Source organism: Mesoplodon mirus (genome assembly GCF_964341445.2).
Source record: "Mesoplodon mirus genome assembly, chromosome: 13".
In the NCBI taxonomy this organism is placed as follows: Eukaryota; Metazoa; Chordata; class Mammalia; order Artiodactyla; family Ziphiidae; genus Mesoplodon; species Mesoplodon mirus.
In genome coordinates, this window is record NC_138989.1 from 40,571,731 (window position 1) to 40,589,008 (window position 17,278).

The 17,278-nt window shown below is 42.8% G+C and overlaps 1 protein-coding gene across 2 annotated transcripts in view; it reads left to right on the forward strand.

Annotated features, from left to right (window-relative positions):
- The window catches only part of TTC39C (tetratricopeptide repeat domain 39C), a 105,444-nt gene that overhangs the window by 86,925 nt on the left and 1,241 nt on the right, over nt 1-17,278 (forward strand). The window contains exons 8-14 of one of the 2 annotated variants that reach the window (XM_082640445.1): nt 2,337-2,444; nt 6,213-6,305; nt 6,918-7,027; nt 8,033-8,156; nt 14,533-14,630; nt 15,769-15,873; nt 17,163-17,201. In XM_082640445.1, coding sequence (XP_082496571.1) covers nt 2,337-2,444; nt 6,213-6,305; nt 6,918-7,027; nt 8,033-8,156; nt 14,533-14,630; nt 15,769-15,873; nt 17,163-17,201 — 677 coding nt within the window. The remainder of the gene's footprint in view (nt 1-2,336; nt 2,445-6,212; nt 6,306-6,917; nt 7,028-8,032; nt 8,157-14,532; nt 14,631-15,768; nt 15,874-17,162; nt 17,202-17,278) is intronic. The other variant, XM_082640446.1, reaches the window with a different exon arrangement.

Sequence of the window (17,278 nt, forward strand, 5' to 3'; positions counted from 1 at the left end):
TCTGTCCAGTCTCTTGTCATTGAAATAGTGTTAATGCAGCAGCTCATGTCCAGCTGAATGTCCAGCTTCCTGTCCTGCAGTGTTAACGCATTCCTGGGCACGTTTTCACGGTTGATGCTCTTCAGCTTGTGTCTTTGTGCGATGCTGCCGCCTTGTGTAATAATAGGACTTCGTTACCATAGTGCAAGTAGCGGTGATTAATGAATTCTCATTACTTCTTTCTAACATTTTGCTCCTTATAACAGTTAGATTCTAGGATGATAGGTAAACTTAAGTCAATTGAGTAAAAACCATTTGTGAATATTTTATTGGACTGGATATTAGAATTCAGAACTGTTTTCTTTTCCCTCCCACCAATGTTTACCTGAGAAGAAAAATATGGCTTAGGAGAAAATTGGGTACATAGATTCCAATTCCAGCTCTTCTGCCAGCTAACCTGGAGACCTCACCCTCATAGTAGCCCCTGGAGCTCAGGCGCCTGCCCTCGGAGTAGCTGTGTAATAAAGATGAAATCAGCCGGATGAGCATCAGGCAGGGTGCCTGGCACATATGTTAGCTGCTTCCTCCTGCTTCTCCCCTCCTGGAGAGGAATTTATAGACAGACTTGGAGGCATTTGTTTGCCACTTGCTTGCCTGCTGTAGACATAACTGTCTTCCTGAATCTTTTTGTAAAGAAGAGTGCAAACTAAAAGGTTGAGAACTGCCCAATAAACAGTATTATGTTTTAAGCGCCTGTTATAGCTTAGGGAGTGGAGATGAGGTATGATCCAGTGGGAAATATATTTTTCTGTAAACTCTGCTGGAGCTCTGGTTAGTAGCCATAACGTGGAATGGAATGTGAAACACATTATCAATGGGATGTTTTGAGTAAGACCAGCCATCTCTGATTTCACAGCCGATGAAACAGTATAGGACTTGAATGGAAGGAACTAGCTTCGATGTCCTTTTATTTCTCTTGTTTAGGACACTGTTATCTTTTTTCTTCTAGTTTTATTGAGATACCTTTGACACGTACCATTGTATTTAAGGTGTACAACGTGAAAATTTGATACCTGTATATATTGTGAAATGCTTATGGTGGCCTTTTTTTGTGTGCGCACCGTTTCCGGGTCTGTGGCAGGGTAGAATGTCAGAGTGGAAGGAAGCTTGGAAATATCGAAACCCAGAACTAAGGACTTCGGAAGGTTAACTCAGGGTTGGGGTGGGGGGACGTGGGAATCGCAGAGTCAGGACTTGGCCTCCTTCTTCAGCTGTGGTGCTGCTTCCCCCCTCTGTTGCGGCATTTAATTCCAGTCTCATCCCGATGTCCATTTTAGGATGGAAAGAATTAGCCCCAAGTTTTACTCTAAAATATGTCCACTTCATATCATATCCCATAGAATTTGACACTGAATTTTCTGGAAGTGTGGCTCCCCCTCATCCCTCTAGTTCAAATGGTAGGTCTGAGGTGACACGACTGCTTCATGGTGCACCGGATAACAGAATTTTTTTATGGAGGCAAATCGTGGACAGGAGAGAGGAATGGCCTTCGATCCTCAGTTCTTCCCTCTTATTAACCGTGTGACCTTGAGCAAGTCACGAAGCCTCTTCATGCCTTAGGCTTTCTCCTTGGTCAGGGGAGGACACCGTCAGCCACCTTTCCAAGACTGCAGTAGGATTGACGAGAACTACATCAGATGCCTGCCTGACGCACAGCGGAACGGCTCCGTGGATGGGAGATACCGTCACTAACAACGAGGGCTAAAATTCCTTGCTTCCTCATTGCTGCTGCTCCCCCACCCCCACCCAGGATGCCAGCCTAACAGTGTTTGGCTCTGGGAGAGGTGGGGTCCTTTCTCGGCCCCTGCAGAGGGAAGGGTGGCGAGTACTTAATTTCTCACTGGCTTCCTCTCCACTTCTCTGAACAGGCTGCTAATTGACTGTGGTCATAAATGCACAGGTGAGCGTGTGAGGCTTTTCGAGGTGGTCACTGTGGATGTAATCTACTGGCATCGCTTCTTTCTCTGCGCAGGTGCCTAAGCCGGTGCCTGGGAGAGAAGAACCACCGTGCTTGGGTTGATCTCCAGCCAGGGGAGGCAAATTGGACAGTTTCCCTAGAAAGTTTTACTTTCCTCCCTTCTATACTGCTTCATTCGTTGTGAAATCAGAGATGCCTTGTCTACTCAAAGCATCATGTTGAAAATATTTACGAGGAAAAAGATATTTAGGAAGTTTTCAGGCTGTTTGCGTGGAGCCCTCACAGAGGAAGTCAGCAGAATAAGACGTTTGTAACGTACAGATGGGCTGTAAAGCACATTACTTTAGGGTCCCATACTAGTTAAATATCTCTTTCACAGGTTGGTGCAGCATGATAGAGCTGAATTTCAAGGATGCATTTGACTCCTTTGAGAGGCTAAAAAACGAGTCCCGGTGGTCCCAGTGCTATTACGCCTATTTAACGGCAGGTGAGTAGACCACGGTCTGCACGGCCACAACGCGCCCTTCTCTCTCAGATCAGCTGACGTGCGTTGGCGGGTGGGAGAGTGATGACAGAGGACGCAGAGGTTGTGTTCCTCGCAGTTTCCCACAGCGTGTGTTGTTTTGGGCTGCAAGTAAGTAGCCGCTGCAGAGCAGCTCTCCCCAGCCCATCTGAACAGCCGGGCAGTTCGGAGCTGCACGCCCTGCCCCTCCCCACGTCCCCTCAGGGCTGGGTTGGTCACATGCTGGGTCCTGGAAATGCTTATTGTGAGCTTTTTGTTTTTGTCCTAAACAGCCTCAACTTACCCTTACCGCTCTCCTTTATTTTCTCAAATCTATTTTCGATTTATTAGGAATTTAAAGAATTTTAAAGAATTTAACATGTCTTTTAAATCATGTTAACGTCTTTGTTTGGATTGTTAGTGCCCTGGTTACAGAGTTGCACGGATTTTGAGTAGTCTGTTCCAACCTTGTTTTACTTATTAACCCTATTATAATTACAGTGTGATTTTGCGGAACACAAGGTAATTCAACACTGCATGTCATTATAGCGGAAACAACTGTAATGTCTGATAGGCATATCAGTGTGTATTGCCTTTTTACCCTTAAATGAAGAGATAGAGACATGCTGCCACCTGGTGGACAAAATAGCTGTCTGTGCCCTGAGCTACAATACATGAAGTGCTGTTGTGATGCAGAATGGTCCAGGTGGAGATTGAAGAGACCCAGGTAGTTGTACATTTTCTGCCTCTAACAATGAGCTCTCCTTACACCCCATATAAGTGATTCTTCTACTTAAAATTTAAGGCTAATCCAAACATTATTTTCAATATCTTCTTATTTCTCTGAATATTTGGATTTAACAAAACGTCTCCTGTCATTCCATCCCCTTAACTGGTCTCTTTAAAATAGGGTAGAATTAGAAGATGGTGACCAATGTGTCTGTCCTGGATGTTCTGAAACTACAGTCCATGAGCAGTTAGGATGGAAGGCCTTTATACTCACAGGCCTTCCTGCAAGCCCCGCAGGTATTAATCCATTTTTGTATGGCTCTTATAGCTGATGTTTGAATAGGATTATTTTCAGTATGCTGCTTAGGATACTTTAAGGGTTGGTTTACAGAACTCACAGGCATCTCAGATGAAAGTAGCAGGCTTGGTGTGCGCAGCACGTGGATGAACGAAAACAGAGGGGCTGCAGCACCCCCCAGCGGTCATTAGGGTGTAATGGGGCCACGTAGTCACTGTGGGCAACTGTTTCTTTTTCATCGTTGTTGAGCATAGAACATGAAGAAATAATGGTGCAGTGTGTGGGGGTGTATAGAGGAGCATTTATTCTCCAGATACTGGAAATCCCAGGATCATACCAGTTGTAGCAGATGATAAAGCGTGAAAGACTCTAGGCACCACCTCTCCACGGGGGCTTCGTGCAGATGACGTGTGAGGAGCTCCAGCTAAAGAGTACGTGGGGAGGGGAGGGAAGGTCACTCTGTGAAGCTCTCAGAGAAGGCTCCTTGCAGGAGCTGTCATTTGAGTTGGCCTGAAGGACAGGTACGTGTTACAGGCAGCGTCGGAGAAGATGGGCATTCAGCGACCAGAAACACTGCCACTCGGGGCTTAGTTCCTTGTGCTATTTCTTTTTTTATATTTATCTCTTTTTTTGTAAGAACATTTAAGTTCTACTCTCTTGTCAAATTTCAATTTTACGATACAGTATGCTCACATATAGTCACCATGTTATACGTTAGATCTTCAGACCTTATTCATCTTATGGCCGAGAGGTTTTTTTTTTTATTACGGTAAAATATACATAAAATGTATTTTAACCGTTAAAAAAATTTTTTTTGGCCGCACCACGCAGCTTACAGGATCTTAATTCCCCAACCGGGGATCAAACCCGAAAGCCCAGAATCCTAACCACTGGACCGCTGGGGAAGTCCCTATTTTAACCATGTTTAAGTGTGTGGTTCAGTGGCATTAAGTTCCTCCACAGCCATCACCACTGTCCAACTTCATCGTCCCAAACTGAAACTCTATGCTCATTACACAGTAACTCCCCCCTCCCCAGCCCCGAACAACCACGGCTCTACTTTCTGTCTGTGTGAATTGGGTTATTCTAGGTAAGTGGACTCAACACTATTTGTTGATTGAATCTGGTTTATTTCACTTAGCATAGCGCCCTCAAGGTTCATCCCTATTGTAGTATGTGTCAGAATTTCATTCATTTTTAAGGCTGAATAATATTCCATTGTATGTACAGACCATGTTTTGTTTATCCGTTCATTGTCAGTGGATGCTTGGGTTGTTTCCGCCCTTTGGCCATTGTGAGTGATGCTGCTGTGAACACGGTTCTTTTTGAGACCCTGCTTTCAATTCTGTTGGGTATGCTACCCAGAAGAAGTTAACTGAAAAGCTTAGTCGTAATGGATGAGCCAAGCCTCCTAAGTTCTGTGTCGGTCTCAGATTTAGGGTAGATCAGAGGCACTTCTGCTTTCAAACACCTGCGTCTTTTAAAGCGACTGTCTGTAACTGTACTGAGAGGAGGTGGTGTATATGCTTCAGGATCTAAGGTGTTAGTGTTGTAGAGCTGCAAAGGTGATCCAGATCCTGACACCGTTGACGTTGATGACTCTCTTGTGTACCCACACTTGCTCATTCTTTTTTTAATATTATGTGACTATATGATAATGTTACCAGTTATCTGAGGAACCTCAAGTTAGGGGCAGCAGAAATTATTCTTTTTAATTGATCTACTGTGTGACCTCAGGCAAGACTTTTAACTTTCCTGGACCTCTGCATCCTCTGATCTATAATATGATGGAGTTGTTTTACAGAACAATCACTGAACTTCTTCCTGGTTTTGAAATGTTATAACCCAACCGATGGGGTCAATTTGGATGGGTTCAGGCCACCACATCTGGACCAGTGCTGCTCTTACGACTGGGGGTGACCTCTCCTTTTGAATATTCAGCCTAATCCCACTTATTCCCAGTAGAAATCCTCTGCCTTTCCCACCACCTTGATGACCTCAGCTTTCTGCAAACCTTGCTGCTTGTGCTTCTTTGACCCTTCCGTTAGCTGCCCATCCTCTGACATGCCATAGCCCTGTGCCTGGCTTGACCAAGCCCCAAAATGCAAGTATGGGACCACCCAGTTTTAGGACTACTCGAATAAAGAAGAAAGAACTAGCAAATCAGTGGACGTTCCAACTGGGGGTTGAAAAACAATATGTGGCAAAGACAAAAGCAACAAAAAGTTAACAGAAATCAATTCATCTTCATGAGAGTTGAAAAGAGGACAAGAAAGAGTAGTTGGTAAAGTTCCAGTGAAGGGATGGGACTGCAGCCTGTTGTGAAGTTTGGAGAAGGTAGCGAGCAGGTGAACCAAAGGAAATATGACTCCGTCTTTGCCGGGGGCTCTGGGGGGGATGAAGATAGCATGCAGACCATCAAAATCTTACCCCCTCCAAGGCTCAGCTTGACTCTTAGTCCCTCAAAGCTGCCCTGATCACTCCAAAGAGAAACCATCCCTTCCCTTGTTGAGCTTTTCCAAAAGTACTTTGGTGCCAGGACTCCCAAGGCTCTCATCACTATATATACATTGTAGCTCTGGACTGTGTGTCTTCTCTCTCCAGCTGAAATTTAAGTTTCTTCTGGGTGTAAACGAGTGTGTTTCTTCTTCACATTCTTGCTGGTGGCTGTAGGTGGTAGGTGCCCAGTAAACATGTGTAGGACTAATTCATGACTTTCTTTCCAGGTGCAGGGGTATCCTTCTACTACCGTGAGGCTTTCACAATCCTCCTGGCTCCTAAGTGTTCTTGCCTAGATTGCTTTTTCTTCCACTTTCCGAGTATGTGAGCTCTAAATGGACTGTAGTCTGTGATATATCTGGGGGTTTTGTTAATGTTCAAGACTATCTCCCCCAAAGAGGACTAGGACTGTAGTTTTCCCACCTGTCCCCGCCCCCCGCCCCAAAGCTGAGGGAACCTAGCGCCAGGGAAAGAGGTTTTTTTTTGTTTTATTTATTTTTGGCTGCGTTGGGTCTTCATTGCTGCGTGCAGGCTTTCTCTAGTTGTGGCGAGCGGGGGCTACTCTTCGTTGCGGTGCCCAGGCTTCTTGTTGTGGAGCACGAGCCCTAGGCACGTGGGCTCAGTAGTTGTGGCACACGGGCTTAGTTGCTCCGAGGCCTGTGGGATCATCCCAGACCAGGGATCGGGCCCATGTCCCCTGCATTGGCAGGTGGATTCTTAACCACTGCGCCACCAGGGAAGTCACGGGAAATAGTTGTTGGATCGGTGGAACGACGATCAGCGGGATGGTGTAGTCCCATGTGTAACAGTCTTTAAAAATATTTGCTCCCGTTTTTTCCTTTGGTAACGTTTCCCAAGTATCATCAACCTAGATATCCCTTAGTGGCATTTTCCCCCTAATACTTAAAGATTACAACGATGGTTTCTCACAGTTTGTCAGGGAGCCACTGGTGATGTGGACGGGGCACAGATTGTCTTTAAAGAAGTTCAGAAACTCTTCAAAAGGAAAAACAATCAGATTGAACAGTTCTCAGTGAAAAAGGTATGTTGGAACCTGTTGATCTGGTGTGTCATTTATGATGGATATTTGCAACCATCGCCACCTTGGACAGGTTTTAAGAAATCATATGCAAAGCTGGCAACGTAATGCCATGCAAAATGCCGTTCACGACTGTGGAGAGAATTTACTCCCATGTCATTCTTCTGCTCTGAATGCAAAGTACTGTTTGGTTGCAGATAGTTAAAGCAGTTGTTTCTTTGAATGAATAGAGACATTACAGATCCTATGGAGCTCATGAGCCTCCGGAGAGGAAGAACATCTGTCTGAAGAGCTAGGTAGTCTCAGAAGAATGCAAATCAGCAGAAGCTGGGCAAGAGATACAGACTGTTAGTTCTCATATAGTGAAAGCATCACATTCTGCCCTAATAAAAAACGAAAGTGTGCATCAAATATACCAGCAGAAGGGCCCAGGACTGTAGGGACAAAGCCCCTGATTTACTTCTGTACTTTTAAGAATACAGTTTAGCTGAACTACCATGGGTTACCTGACAACTTATATACTGAATTTTCCATGTTTTTCGTTGTACGTTTTTATTGAATGAACATTGAATGATGTAGTGTGAGTATAAACTAGATTGTAATGTGGAATGCCCCTGAGAGGACTGGGACTAATTAGAAAACTAAAACGTCAATAAAACCGTAACTAAAAGGCATCTAGTATTACATCCTCCATATAAACCCATCAAGTTATTATTTGTCACCCAGCTTTTATAAATGTCTTTGACTTAGAATGAAACTAGATTCATTTCAGTTTAAAGTTTTCAAAATATATCCTGGATCTTGATAGTAGATTGAATTGAATAAGAGAAAGGCATATCTACCAATATATTAAAAATCAGCAAAAGTCAGAGAGATTTTCACTTTTAACTTTGCGGGAGGGGATCGTTCACATCAAATATGAACCATGTAGTTTTTAATGTCTGAAATATTTTTTTATCTGAATTTGGGCTTTTTCTAATGTTGCCTCATCATTCCGACTGCTTGCAGGCAGAGAGATTTCGGAAACAAACCCCAGCCAGAGCGCTGTGCGTGCTGGCGTCCATCGAAGTGTTGTACTTGTGGAGAGCCCTCCCCAACTGCTCCCTCCCCAACCTACAGAGGATGAGCCAAGGTAAAAAACAAAACAAAACCGCACAGCAGCTTGTTCCTTCAGTGTCACTAATCTCCTCTGATTCAGAGAGTACAAATCTGTCATTCTTGGACAAATGGTGCGATGGTTGAAACGGTTGTGTCACTTAGGTGGTGGGAGTAGGAGGCACTGGAGGGGACAGATATGCTTGCCTTGTCCGCGGTGTGTGGCGCTGCACACTGATCGTCAGGGTTGTTAAGCCTAAAGCCATGCGGGTGGCTGGAAGCATACGTTTCCACCTGCCCCCTGCAATGAAACCTCTTTTTTTCATATGGACATCCATTAAAATGCACAGATATTAAGTGTACATGCAGTTCAGTGAGTTTTGACAAATATATACACTGTGGCATCCACACCATGATCAAGACATAGAACATTTCTTCCACCCCTGAGATTTCCCTTATACCCCTTCTCCGTCAGGCCCCACCCATGGCAACGCCTGTTCTGATTTTTCTCTCCACAGATTATGTTTTAACTTCGTACAAGTGGAATCAGACAGTGTGTACTTTTTAGTGCGTGGCTTCATTTGTACAGCCTAGTGTCTGTGACACCCACGTTGTATCTGTGTCAGTAGTTTGTTCCTCCCACTTGTTGAGTGGGATTCCATCGTATGGCTATACCTGTCCCACGATTTGTTTATTCCTTCTCCTACGGGACATTTGGTTTGTTTCTGGGTGTTTAGCGATCGTGCGTAAAGCTGCTACAGACATAAGTGTGCAACATAAGTGTACTGACCTTTTGTGTGGAATTACATGCTGATTTCTCTTGAGTAGACACCAAGGAGTATAATTGGGAATGTACCTTTTTGATTCATATGTTTAAAAAATCATAAGACTATAATTATGGTAATGAAACCTTCATAAAGTCATTTTTATTATAGTTGTAGGAGAAGTTCACGGAGAGAATAAATCTTTTAGTAAAATAAAGCTTTACTGGTTATTAAAGAAATATTGTGGGCTTCCCTGTTGGCACAGTGGTTAAGAATCTGCCTGCCAATGCAGGGGACATGGATTCGAGCCCTGGTCCAGGAAGATCCCACATGCTGCAGAGCAGCTAAGCCCCTGCACCACAACTACTGAGCTTGCGCTCTAGAGCCCGAGAGCCACAACTACTGAGCCCGTGTGCCACAACTACTGAAGCTTGTGTGCCTAGAGCCCGTGCTCCGCAACAAGAGAAGCCACCGCAGCGAGAAGCCCGCACACTGCAACAGAGTAGCCCCGCTCACCGCAGCTAGAGAAAGCCCACGTGCAGCAACGAAGACCCAATGCAGCCAAAAATAAATAAAATAAAAATAAATTAATTAAAAAAAATATTGTAACATTTCTTCTAAAGGTATAGTGGCAGACATTTGAATGATACTTTATAGTCTGGCAGATTATTTCCTTTGCTCTTCACTGGAACCCAGGGAAGTAGAAAAGGCGGACAGCATTGTTGTGCCCATTTTATAATGAGGAAGGCGAGACTCAGAACAGTTAGGTGACTTGCCCAGCTCCCGTAGGAGCAAGTGTCTCTGCTGCTGGTCTGAGGATGGCACATTGACTAGCAAAGCTTTCAGCTCTCTACACACAGCTTCATCTTCCTGGGAGCATGAAGATACTTAAATCATGCAGCTGGAAAAATGATTACATGGTGAGAGTGCTGTGTTAAAACAAAACACAGGGACTTCCTGGTGGCGCAGTGGTTAAGAATCCACCTGCCAATGCAGGGGACACGGGCTCGATCCCTAGTCCGGGAAGATCCCACATGCCGCGGAGCAACTAAGCCCGTGCGCCACAACTACTGAGCCTATGCTCTAGAGCCCGTGAGCCACAACTACTGAAGCCCGTGTGCCTAGAGCCTGTGCTCCACAACAAGAGAAGCCACTGCGTAATGAGAAGCCCACGCACTGCAACGAAGAGTAGTCCCCTCTTGTCGTAACTGGAGAAAGCTCACGTGCAGCAACGAAGACCCAACGCGTCCAAAAATAAATAAATAAATTAATTAATTAATTTAAAAAACAAACACACACACATACAGTTATCCCTGTGTATCTGGGGGGGATTGGTTCCAGGACCCCCTGCACATACCAAAATCTGTGAATGCGCAAGTCCCTCATACAAAATGGTGTAGTATTTGCATATAACCTACATGCACTTCTCCATGTTTACTTTAAATCATCTCCAGATTACTTGTAATACCTGATATGATGTAAATGCTATATATGTAGTTGCAAATACAATGTAAATAGTATGTAATTAGTTGCTTTCTGGAATTTTTTTTTTTTTTTCCGATACGCAGGCCTCTCACTGTTGTGGCCTCTCCCGTTGTGGAGCACAGGCTCCGGATGCACAGGCCCAGCGGCCATGGCTCACGGGCCCAGCCGCTCTGCGGCACATGGGATCTTCCCAGACTGGGGCACGAACCCATGTCCCCTGCATCGGCAGGTGGACTCTCAACCACTGCGCCACCAGGGAAGCCCTGGAATTTTTTTTCCCCAGAATATTTTTGATCCACAGTTGGTTGCATCCGTGAATGCAGAACCTGTGGATATGAAATGCCACTGACTGTTCATCCAAAAAGACGGTTTTATAGAAAGCAGTTACCTTTGGAAATGTAGTCTTATTCACATATATGCTGCTCTTTTCCAAAAGTGATTTAGTATTAATATTTTGGACTTATTCAAAAATAGTGGCTGTATAAAATTTGTCAGACTTCTTTGTAATCACACTTGTTTTTGATCAAATATAGCGTTTTCCCTTGAATCACATACTTTTATCATCAGAATTCTCTGCAGATGCCTGTTGCTTATTAAAAAAAAAAAAAAGTTTCCCTCTCAAAGATCAAAAAGTTTGTCAGAGTTGATATTCCAGAGCAAAGTAATGCAACTCCAAAAGAAGTTGTGCACAAAGGCCCTGTAATTAGGGTAAGTGTGTAACCCTTCTAAGGGAATTACTTGAAAGGAAACAGAATTTTCTCGGATGTTCAAGTTCTGCTCTGTTTAAAAAGATTCATAATTTTAAACCCATCCCTGGCTGTTGATGCAAGTCTGGAATATCTACCAATGTCTAACTCAAAAGACCAGTAAGGAATTTTAGGTATTCTTTTTTTAAAAAATAAATTTATTTATTTATTTTATTTATTCATTTTTTAGTTTTTGGCTGCGTTGGGTCTTCATTGCTGCTTGTGGGCTTTCTGTAGTTGCATCCAGCGGGGGCTACTCTTCATTGCGGTGCATGGGCTCTAGGTGTGTGGCCTTCAGTAGTTGTGGCATGTGGCCTTCAGTAGTTGTGGCATGTGGGCTCAGTAGTTGTGGTTCGCGGGCTCTAGAGCACAGGCTCAGTAGTTGTGGCACATGGGCTTAGTTGCTCTGCAGCATGTGGGATCTTCCCAGACCAGGGCTCGAGCCCATGTCCCCTGCATTGGCAGGTGGATTCTTAACCACTGCACCACCAGGGAAGCCCCTTAGGTATTCTTTTTAATGCACAAGTGCAGGATCATGTGTTTAGAAATAATTAAAACAGACATGCACATATAAAATGGTAATTGGCAGGCACAAGAACTATCATCACCTAACGTGACTGAATATTCTCTGAGCTCCTTTCCAGCTGTCAAAATAAACAACAACGATGTGGCCCTGGGGAGGGAGGCAGGCTCTGGAGTGAACATGAGATAATTCTCTAATATTTTTGCTAAAAGTCCAGTTAAGAGAGCTGTTAATTAGATTATCTCATTCTCCAGTGTTAAGCAGTAGTGATCCAAATCGACTCAGTCATATAGAAAACAGGTGAAGATCTTTGTAGAGAAATAGTTAAGTTCCAGGAGGAAAAAAAAACACCTGATCGTGGGTGATAGGGGTCATCTGCATTGATTACACTCTTCCCGTCAGGCCCACACAGCTTTGTGCACCCAGCTTATCACAGTCCCTGTCTGTGACTCCCTGCATCAGTAGAGCTAGCTGGATTCTTATATCCTTGTCTTGTAATTTCATTCATTCCCTTCCTCACCCACCTGCCCCTCTCCACTGCATTCTTCCTCTGCGTTTTAAGGATGTTACTGTGTATTCTCAGCCTAGCAGTCAGAGTGCTCCCATTAAAACCTAAGCCATGTGGTGGTGGTTCACTTCTGAGACCTTCTGTGGCCTCATGTTATTCAAAGTAAAAGTCTGGATCCATTGAGCGGCCTACGGTCTGTACACACGCCCCCACTGCCACTGCCTCTCACCACGCTTCCCCCGCCACCCCCACCCCCCACCCGCTCACCCGCTCACCATGCTCCAGCCGCACTCCTCCTTACTGATCTTGAACACACCAGGCACGTGCAGCCCTTAGTGCCTTTGCACTCGCTGTTCTCTTCCTTCAAAAGCTCTTCCCACAAACATCCACATGGCTCCTTCACTCGTTTTCTTCAGGTCTTTACCCACCTGTGGCTTTTTCAATGGGCCTTAACCTGTACCTTTCCGACACACATGCATACCGCTATCCCCTTTCCTGGCTTTTTTTTTTTTTTTCCGTACGCGGGCCTCTCACTGTTGTGGCCTCTCCCATTGCGGAGCACAGGCTCCGGACACGCAGGCTCAGCGGCCATGGCTCATGGGCCCAGCCGCTCCACGGCATGTGGGATCTTCCCAGACCGGGGCACGAACCCGTGTCCCCTGCATCGGCAGGCGGACTCTAAACCACTGTGCCACCAGGGAAGCCCTCCTGGCTTTATTTTTTACCTTAGTATGTACACTTCCTTAATACTTATTTTACCTATCTGTCTTTTGTGTTATCTCTCTCCTCCACAAAATGTTAGTTTCCTAAGGGTAGGAATTTTTTTCTCTTTGGTCACTGCTGTCATATAGTAGTTGCTCAATAAATATTGAATGAATGAATGAGGGGATGAATGAAGTACATTCCCCTTTCCTTAACACTGCCGCTGCCTTAAGATGTTTTGAGTACTTTTTCTGTGGAGGTATTTTCAGCCTAGGTTTTTGAGGCACCTCCTGCTTCTATAGGTTTAGACTCTTCACATTTACCTCTTTGCCACTCTACCCAGCTCTTCCAGTTACTTCCAAAACTTCTTCTGGAACCTTGAGCTCTCTGTCTCTATATATATATACCTACATATACACATACATACACATATATCACACATATGTACACACATATATACATGTACGTACATTTGTGATATACATGTGTGTACATATATATTGTATGTATGTGTCTATAAAATCTTTGCAAATCTCGGTATCTTTATTGGTTCATAGAAATAATTACTATTTTTCCTCCTGTATTAGCTCCACTATGTTTCCAATTTCCACTCTTTTCATTTCCTTGGAAAACTTCCATGTTATCCTCCCAACATGTGTGCCCATCCTCCGCAGTAGATGGCAAGCTTCTCGAAGTGCAGGGCTCTAGTCTGATCCCCTCTCAGAGACTCATGCAGTACCTCCTACAAACACGTGAAGGTGCTCATTGCATGTTTTTTTGAATTAATATGATGCAATTGAAAGATACCAATAGACTTTATTTTTTAGAGCAGTTTTAGATTCAAGCAAAATTGGACAGAAAGGACAGAGAGTTCCTACACACCTCAAACCTCCCCCCGGCCATGTGTACCCACACAGGCTCTCCAACCATTAACATCCCCCCTGTTGCGGTGCGTTTGTTACAACTGATGAACCAACACTGGCACAGCATTATCACCCGAAGTCCGTAATTTACATTAGAGTGTATGCTTTGTTTCGTACATTCTATGGGATTTGACAGATGTATCATGACATGTATCCACTCTTATAGATAGTATGATACAGAATAGTTTCACTGGCCTGAAAACCCCCTGTGCTCTACCTTCCAGACCTCTGGCAACTCACCACAGTTTTGCCTTTTCCAGAATGTCATGTAGTTGGAGTCGTACAGTATTTAGCCTTTTCAGATTGGCTTCTTTGACCTAGTAATAATATGATGCAATTTTGAGTCTTCTTGGCCCCATGAAGTGTGATATCTTTGTCTTTTTTTTTTTTTTTTTTTTTTTTTTTTTGCGGTATGCGGGCCTCTCACTGTTGTGGCCTCTCCCGTTGCGGAGCACAGGCTCCGGATGCGCAGGCCCAGCGGCCATGGCTCACGGGCCCAGCCGCTCCGCGGCATATGGGATCCTCCCAGACCGGGGCACGAACCCGTATCCCCTGCATCGGCAGGTGGACTCTCAACCACTGCGCCACCAGGGAGGCCCCTCTTTGTCTTTTTTTGACTAAGGATACTCACTAATGGATGAGGAAAGGAAACCTCAGTTTGAACTTGAATACGTTGCTAAACAATGAAATGCTTAACTCTTGATGATATTTAAGGAATTAAGTGAACATATTTCCTTCCTGCTGTTTTCGCTTCTCTTTAAGCTTGCCATGAAGTGGATGATTCATCTGTCGTTGGATTAAAGTATTTGTTTCTTGGTGCCATACACAAATGTCTAGGGAACTCAGAAGATGCTGTCCAGGTAAACTGTTCATGTGGTGTCATGGCTAAGGAAACTAAACTGTGAAAACCTACATATACGCTTGTGAATAAGAAAAAGGAGAAAGCATTACATAAAGCCAGTCTCCCACTGCAGTGTGAGTTTCATCCACTTTATTTGATTAAGGTCATCTTCTCAGATGCCAGAAGTTGATGATGGTTCATACTAGTTTTTAATGTGACTTCAGAGCCTTAGAATACATCTTCACCTATGGGCTTCTTTTCTGGCACTAGCTGTTTATCAAAGATGACAGCCTCAATTGGAGGAGGAAGAAATGAGGAGGCACACAGTTTTGAAGGAGCAGAGTGAAGCCTCCTAGCTCGGTAAATACAAACATGATCAGGCATGTCAGCCTGTGTCCACTTTTCCTCCCTCTATAACTGCAGATTATTGATGCATTACTGAGGTGAGGTCTAGAAAGTTGTTACCTTAAGATATTCTGTGAATATATTGTATGAAAAAGAACCATTCATTATCTTCAAATGTAGTTGGAGGGAGTTTTCTGAGTTTTTTGTTTGGTTGTTTTTTTTCTTTTTTCTTTTACATACATCCAGGTGTTATTTTGATTATTCTTTGAGAGAGTTCATGTACTGTAGTAAGAGACTTTGGCTTTTAAATCTTAGGGTGTTGATACACTTGTATTATAATTTTAAATTAATTTTCAGTGTGGGGTATAATAGTTATTACACAGCTCCAAATAGCTTATTTTAGATCATATGCTTAAGTATCAGTAAGATACAGTCAAGACACCTGTCAAGAGATGGTTCTTGGCTTGTTTACTTTCTGTCTTAAATATTAAAATGGAATGTTCAGATTTGGAGATGCAGATAAAGATGTTCTCTGCAATAAAATCAGTAGAGGCTGGTGTGTCAACTAGGAAAATAAGTAGCACAAATTGGGCTGACGGATGGGTAACATATACTGGCGCAAGTTCACCAGACAGGTATGTAAAGGACTTATAAGATATGGATGAGAATAAATGGGAAGGAACAAAGATGCAGAAAAGGAGAAAATCTGATACAGAATACACATCCTCCTAAAGATGTGATGAGACTTGAGTAGGAAAATGAGCCTAAGTAGAGAAATGAATTAATTCCAAAAATATTCGTATTACTTTCAGTTCTTTCAGCGAGCTGTTAAAGATGAGTTGTGTCGTCAGAATAACTTATATGTTCAGCCATATGCTTGCTATGAACTTGGCTGTCTTCTGTTAGACAAGCCAGAGGTAAGATCTTATCTATTTTCTTAAATTATGTTCATCAGCAAAACTGTGCAAGTGAACAGGCACAAAACATCCTTCATTTAAAGTAAGTTGATTGAACATAGTGTTTTTTTGTTTTGTTTTCCTTGATTTCACATAGGATGAATCCAAGAAGCTATTAATCCTATCTCACTGTGTTTAAGGAGGTAATCTCTTCCCTGGAATTAGAATGATAAATGTAACTTTGGGGACAAAAATTCATTTGGGGCAAAATCATTGCCTTTTCTAGAGTGGTATGGTATGATGCAATGTGGTTTATTCAGAGTACAGAATGGCATTGTGATTCTAGCTCCACCATTTATTTAGTGTATGATGTGGTTAAGTTATTTAACCACATACCTTCTTCCTAATCTGTAAAACAGGATAAAAAATACCTCCCTTGCCAATTTAATAATGATTGTAGTGAGAATAAATGAGGATGGTGTGTAGGATTATTTAAAAATTTTTAGAATACCTTGTAAGTTTGATGGTCATCATTAAGATGCATATTTAAGCACAGTGGGGCAGTTTTTTAAAAAGTGAATTTTAATAATGCTGGATTTGCTTGGTACCTTCTTTTAGAAGCTCAATTACATACTATTGACTGTATAAAATTCTAATTTTCAGTAAATTCAAGTCAGCCTTCAAATATATGGACTTTTTAAAAGTTGAGCTAAATCAACAGAAATATTCTAGCCTAATCCTTAAATATGTAGCTTATCTTGCCAAAGATAGACTTTTAATTGGTAACTCTTTTCATTTGAAATTCTAATTTTACCAAAATAGAAAATGTAATTTTTATGAATTTTGGTAGAAACTTCTAACACCATATTCTTTAAGGAAATTTTTACTCTTAATGCAGCCTTAAAATATATACATAAACTACAAGAAGACTGGTCTGTCTCTTGAAAAATGAAGTTGATATTCTCAATCAGTAATGCCTTCAAAAAAACTTACTTCAAATAAACTTAAATTGTCATCAATTTTGGGTTTTTTAGTAAGATCTTAAACTATTATACTCTTCTAAAATATGACAGCCCTTTATAAAATAATAATGATGATTATGAAAAATTATCAAGTAATGCCTTAATGTAAACATGTAAACAGCATTATATTAAAGAAAAATGGAGTCAGTATGCTTGGATGAGCACTTGACTCCCCTCTATGCCACTGTGAATTTTTTGAATTAATGTATCTTCCTATTATAACGTTTTCTGCTTGAGTGTATATAAATATAGATGTTAAGAGATAATGTGCTTTTCTTACATTCATAGACTGTAGGAAGAGGCAGAAGTCTCCTTCTTCAGGCAAAGGTAAAAATGCCTAAAATGCTCAGTCTCTCTCTTTCCAGTGACCCTTCTTATCCTCTGTAGTGTACTCTGGAGTCTGA